This window comes from Pyrgilauda ruficollis, unplaced genomic scaffold, assembly GCF_017590135.1.
Source record: "Pyrgilauda ruficollis isolate IOZ18807 unplaced genomic scaffold, ASM1759013v1 scaffold34, whole genome shotgun sequence".
Taxonomy (NCBI): Eukaryota; Metazoa; Chordata; class Aves; order Passeriformes; family Passeridae; genus Pyrgilauda; species Pyrgilauda ruficollis.
The window spans coordinates 2,621,365-2,627,483 of NW_024524822.1; the positions used below are offsets into that span (position 1 = coordinate 2,621,365).

The following is a 6,119-nucleotide window of genomic DNA, read 5'->3' on the forward strand; positions in this document are numbered from 1 at the left end:
GAAAGGGGGGAAAAAAGGGGAAAGAAAAAAGAAGGAAAAATTTTTTTTTTTTTTTTTTTTTTTTTTTTTTTTGTATTCCCTTGCCCACCTGGACACAAATGTGTGGCCCAGCCCCAGCAGCCTCCTGGCAGAGACTGCTGTGGACTTCCAGTGTGGGGCTGAGGGAAAACTGGTGCTGTGCTGTCCAGGAGATTTCTGAGCCTTTCATTATGGGTGAGGAGTTTCAAAGTCCTGCTCTCTGTGGTGACTAACCACGAGAGCCCTGCTGATGTGACTCAGTCACAGCCTGTGACTTTGTTCCTGCCCTGGTGGGAAGCACAAGGTCAGAATTAAGGATTTCCCTCATTCTCCCCTGGCTTTGAGCCAGGTGTATTCACCTAGGGGTATATTTACACATTCCTTGTGTGGCATTTCCTACCTATTGCCCAAGTGAGTAATTCTCATTAGTGATCCCACTCTCTAAGGATTCTGCAGCCAGGGAAAAAATCAATCCCAAACCTATATTTAAGAATGTAACTTCTGTGGAATTGTTTACATACTTGAAGCTTAACTTCTGCTGAAGTTCCTTGTATAAACTTGGATGTTGCAATCCAAACAGAGGTGGTAGGAAAATGGGAAGGAGAGCAAGAAGAATTCTGCTTCTTTATAAAAGATAACAAAAAGGTTTTGTTTAAACCTAAATTTACTTGTTTCCTAAGAAATCCAGCTGGAAACTCCAGGTGCAGGAGCTGCATTGAGGGACAGAGCAGATAGAGCAGGGGGATAGAGCAAGGTGTGAAATTATTCTGCTGCTTGGCAAAGGTATGGCTGTACTATTTTTTCCTAATTGTGCTATCTCATAAAGGTGTAAATATAAATACAAACCTCCTACAGGAGATGTTTCAGCAGCAGACAATGCTGCATAATGACCAGGTGTCAGAAATACTTGTCCTGAACAGGCACAGCTGTTGTGCATTGATGGGGAGGGAGAGCTGAGCAGCAGGAGACAATGGAGAGAACATTCACACAATCAGTGCTTTCCTCTCTTTCCCCTTTCTTGCTCAGCTGTGCTTCTGAAAAGTTCACAGCTTCAGTTTTCCCTTTGGTTACTGTGGAGAGCCCAGCCACTGAGTGATGTTGAAAACCCCTCCTTGAGCTGACTCACAGATATTTGGACAGGCAGCTCTAATGGCCCTGGGGATTGCTGGGTGCAGAACACTTCTGGTACCACAAATGCCCAAAAAACCCCAGTGCATTTGTATCCAGGTATTGCTAAACCCAGAAAGAGGGCTGATATCCAATGGCATGGCAAGAGAGCTGGCTCTGCAGGCAGAGGGGCTGATGGGCAGAATGAATACCCCCAGCTCCTCCATCCACTCCATCTCCAGCCCTGTTTCACAGGGAGGGTCTCTGTGATGTGAAGGTGATGTGAAGTACATAAACCCAATTTTTTCTAATTTTTGCATGGCCTGGACTGTTAATTTTTGGCAAGAACTGGTCTGTGCCAGTAAAAACTGCCTTCAATCAGAATATTTTGCTGCCCAGTGGAGGCTGTACCCAAGGCACATGCCCACAAGGAACATCTGCATCCAGCAGCGATAGCCAGGCAGGGATTTAACTGGTGCTGGCTTTGGAAGGGGAAACCCAACACCTGGGCCAATCCAGGTGTGCTTGCTGCTCCTCCCCAAGCATTTCTCCTTCCCCAAAGATCAGGAAGCCTTTTGAGGTTCTCCTTCTTTTGTGGGCAGGCCATGAGGGCAGATGTCTCCTGGGGTTTGTTGCCAGCTTTCCAGCAGGATCCAGGTGGAGCCTCTGGGATTTTCCAGTTCCTCCTGCTCTGCAGCAGGTCCCTTCTCCACTGCCAGCTGACATGGCACAGACCTGACACACAGCTGCATGTCCAACCCTTGGCACAGGGTTTGGAATCCCTATTTATGCTGCTTGGGGCCCTGACGTGCCAAGGATGCCATGAAAAATAAACGCAAATACCAACTTCTCCAGGCCACGGGACTTGATGCTCTGCTGAGTGGGATGCTGAGGCAGCCAGAGCTGCTCTCCTGTGCCATTCCATTGATAGTTTTGGGAACTCAGCCTGAAATGTGGTTTCCCTTTGAGGAAGGATTGCCCTTCCTCCAGCAGGGCACCACCACTGTGGCCTTAATATAGATTTCCTACTAGTAACACAAGCCACGTGTTCTGGTTTGAAAAACTCTTTTTCCTCTCCTCCCTCTGGTCTGAAGCACAAAAGAAAGTGGTTTCTCTTTCCCAAAGGAGCATGGAGGAAGCATGGAAGGAAAACCATCCAAGGAAAACCATCACCAGACTGGAACTATTCATCCAAGATGCATCGTACCATGACACACAGAGAACACTGGTAGCCCACACATGTTGCTGTAATGACATAACTTGCCCTGCTTTTTCCTGAAAGGGACATTTCCAGTGAAAGAGATGAGTTTGCATCCCTCCAGAGGCACAGGTGACACCACGTGCACCCAGGCGAGGCAGGGATGACCAACGCGCCTCGCCCTGCGGGCAGCGTGCCCAGGGACACTCCCCTGTTGCACAAACCTTCCCGGGCTTCCCTTCTACTCCTTGCTCCAGGAAGGACTCAGGAATTTACTCCATCTGCTCCTCGCCTGCTGAGTCCCTCCCTCCTCCCAGGATTGTCCCCAGAGCACTCGAAGGTGACAATTGTGTGTGGGCAGAGCTCTGTGGAGCAACCAGAGGGCTCCTCCCAGGGCTGCAAGGGTCAGGAGGCCAATACTCATCTGGGGCAAGCTTGGGGCTGCCCACTCATCCCTAAACCGGTGCCCCAGAGAGCTCTGCCACACATGGCTGGTCCCAAAAATCCTGATCCGAGCTGTCAGTGGGGCACATGAGGACGGAGCCACTCAGCAAACTTTGAATGAAGAAAGAAATACAAAAAGACATTTTCCTGAGAGCTTTTATGCCTAGAAATATTCCCAGGGACTGAACCTCTCTGAACCTGCAGGCTCCTGGGGGATATGGCTCCTTGGGGCATTCAGAGGCAGCCACACAGGCAGAGACATCCACCCCTCTGTGCTGTCCTGCTGGACCACAGCGATGAGCACAGCGAGCAGCAGAGTGAATAATGAGCACACAGAGCAGCAGAGGGAATGGTGAGCACAGAGAGCAGCAGAATGAATGAAAATCAGGCAGGGCCCAGCTGAGGTGCAGCTCCTCCCACAGCACCCCAGGCACCCTGCCAGCCCTGATGACTTTCTTCTTCCTCCCTGGGACTTGTAGAGGTTGTAACTCCTCTGATCACCTCGTAACATCACTGCGGAAACATTACGTGTTGCTAATTGGGAGCAGGTGCATGGGAATGCACACCAGCATTGCAATTCCAACCACTTATGTTGTGCTTTTCCTCTTAAGAAACCAAACCCACTCATAAAAAAACTTTGCTAACCCTGCCAATGGGGTCCAGGAATGCTTTGGATTGATTAAACAAGTTAACATTTGATCATTCTTCTGCTCCAAGATTGTTTCAAGACTGGACTGTTCTGCCCTCGTGGGACACAAACAAACCCAGAGCAGCAGCAGAGGTGCCAAAGCACCTTGTGAATTTTACCACCCCAACCTCGAGTAGCACCCAGCTTTTCAAGCTCCTCCACGTTCAGCACCCAGCTTTTCAGCTCCTCCTCTGCTCTGCTGTAATTCCACATTTCCAGAACTGAAGGCCCCGAAATCCTCTCAGATCATGCCCAGCCACTGAAGAAAGCTGTGCTCTGGCACCTGCAGCTAGGGCAGCCTGGGTTTCTACAGCTGGAACCGAGCGCAGTGACAAGGTCAGGGCAGCATCACAGCTCACACACTGAAGGAATTGCCAGATGTAACAGCCCGAGGGGCTGCACCGGGTTAGAACCAGGTGAGACGGAGGATGCTGCGCCCTGAGCTCGGCATCACTCGGGCAGGGCAGCCTCGGGGTCACAGCGGGGCCAGCGCAGCCCCGGGAGCCGCCAGCGGAGGCGCGGCCGCGGCTCTCCCCTCCCTGAACATCCCCGGGCTAAACGCGAGCCAGGTGACAAACCTGCCTTCAAAACCAACCCCCCTGTCTGGGTCCCTGCTGATTAACTGGGGAATTTCTGACCTGAAGCTAAAATTCAAAGCTTAATTCACTAGATGTTCAGCACGGGGCATTCTTGCTGAGCTCACAGCCTCCCGTGGGAACTGGCACTGGCAGGAGGGATGGAGCAGCAGAGCAGAATTTGTATGGCTGGGAGCAAAGTCTGGCAAAGGAGAAGAGCTGAGAAGAGCCCTGGACTGAGAGAAAGTTTTAATGGGGAGTTAAAAATAGGATGCGGAGTTTAGGGTGAGACTCCCTTAACTGTCTCAAATCAGATCTCTGCAGAAGTTCGCATTAATAATAATTAATTATTCACTAGAGCTGTAGCTGTGAGCCCAGTGATGGGTGACTGACCCACTGACATCAGCAGATCTTCCTGAAATCAGACACTGCAAGGGGAAGCTGCAGATTTAACCCAAAAGAAGGGAGGAAAATGACCCATAGCATCAAAAATCTGGCAGAAATCAGTGATTTTTTTAAGCATTCCCTGCGGCACTGCAATTAAAGTTTTAAAGTAACTTACTCCTGATACCAGACACGGTGAGGGGAAGCAACAGATTTCACCCAAAAGAAGGGAGGAAAATGACCCATAGTGTCAAAAATCTGGCAGAAATTAGTGCAGAGACACTGATTTCCACCAATCAGTGATTTTTTAAGCATTCCGTGCAGCACAACAATAAAAGTTTTAATGTACTTCTGAAATCAGATACTGCGAGGAAAAGCCACAGATTTCACCCAAAAGAAAGGAGAAAAATGAACCATAGTGTCAAAAATCTGGCAGAAATCACTGATTTTTTTTTTAAGCATTCCCTGCGGCACAGCAATAAAAGTTTTAAAGTCATGTACTCCTGAAATTAGACGCTGGAAGAGGAATCTGCAGATTTCACCCAAAGAAAAGGGAGGAAAATGAGCCATAGTGTCAAAAATCTGGCAGAAATCAGTGATTTTCTTTTAAGCATTCCCTGAAGCACAGCAATGAAAGTTTCAGAGCCATCTACTCTGCTTGTGACCTCAGCGAAATTAAGGAACCGTTAGTTAAAAAAGAACGCGCAATAATCAGACTTATCCTCGAGGTGAGGAAGAAGGAATGCACCGGCGAGTCTCACACGTGCCCTGGGACACGAGAAGCTCACGGAGAGCACGAAAAGCGCTCCACGGCGGCTCCGTGGGGAGGCGCGGGCGGCACTCAGGTGCGCCGCTGCCTTACCTGGCCGCAGGAGCTGTTGGCTCGCAGGTTCCCGAGCAGCAGGTAGGCGGTGGGCAGCATCAGCAGCAGCACGGCCAGCAGGCAGAGCAGCAGCGCGCAGCGGATCCTCCGCAGGTCCTGGCGGAGCAGCATCCCGGCTCCGTGCCCGCTGCCCGCAGCCTCCGCGCCCATCTCCACCGCGCTCTCCATGGCAGCAGCGCCGGGCTCGTCCTGCGAGGGAGCCGGGCACCGCCAAACCTCCTGTGGCTCCTGCCCTGCATGGAGACCCCCATTAAATAAGAGCTGTGCCGAGTGTGGGAAGGCACCGGCGCACACGCAGTGCCTCCCTCCCTCCCGAGGAATGCACCGCCTACAGTAGAAACCCGGCAGGAGCCGCGCTCCCCGCGCTGCCCGGCCGCTCCTGCCTCCCAGCGCTCCTCTCCCCCCGCTCCCTGCTGGAGGAAGCCAGGAAAGTCCCGGTGGGTGGAACCAGGATCTGCCCTGCTGCTGCTGGTGCTGCTGGTGCTGCTGGGCTGGAGCTCCGCAAGATTTTCCGCCTGGCAAAGGGAAGGTGAAACCGATGGGAGTGAAAGTGAGAAGCAGGGGCAGAGCGAGAGGCAGAGGCGAGTGCAGCCCGGCAGTTTCTTCTTTCCCAGAGAAAGGGGAAGAGGCTTTTGGGGAAGGTGAGAAGACAGGAAGCAAGTGACCCCAAAGAAGGGTCCGCTTCTCTGAAGTGTTGCTTCATCCCCACATTTTAGCAGAATTCACAAGAGGCTTCCCGTTGCTCAATGTGCATCTTTTGCACCAAACCATCGGGGCTTAGGCGCGAAATCAGATGTTTCTCTGCTCTGGGGCTCATCTTCT

General features: G+C 51.5%; 1 protein-coding gene across 2 annotated transcripts in view; it reads right to left on the reverse strand.

The window, feature by feature from the left end:
* TNFSF15 (TNF superfamily member 15) overlaps positions 1–5,815 on the reverse strand; it is a 14,468-nt gene extending 8,653 nt beyond the window's left edge. The window contains exons 1-2 of one of the 2 annotated variants that reach the window (XM_041474780.1): positions 5,630–5,815; positions 5,277–5,530 (exon numbers count right to left, since the gene is read on the reverse strand). In XM_041474780.1, the coding sequence (XP_041330714.1) occupies positions 5,277–5,465 (189 nt within the window). In that variant the 5' untranslated portion in view covers positions 5,466–5,530; positions 5,630–5,815. Of the gene's footprint in view, positions 1–5,276 lie in introns of both variants that reach the window. The other variant, XM_041474779.1, reaches the window with a different exon arrangement.
* Positions 5,816–6,119: the final 304 nt, after the last annotated feature.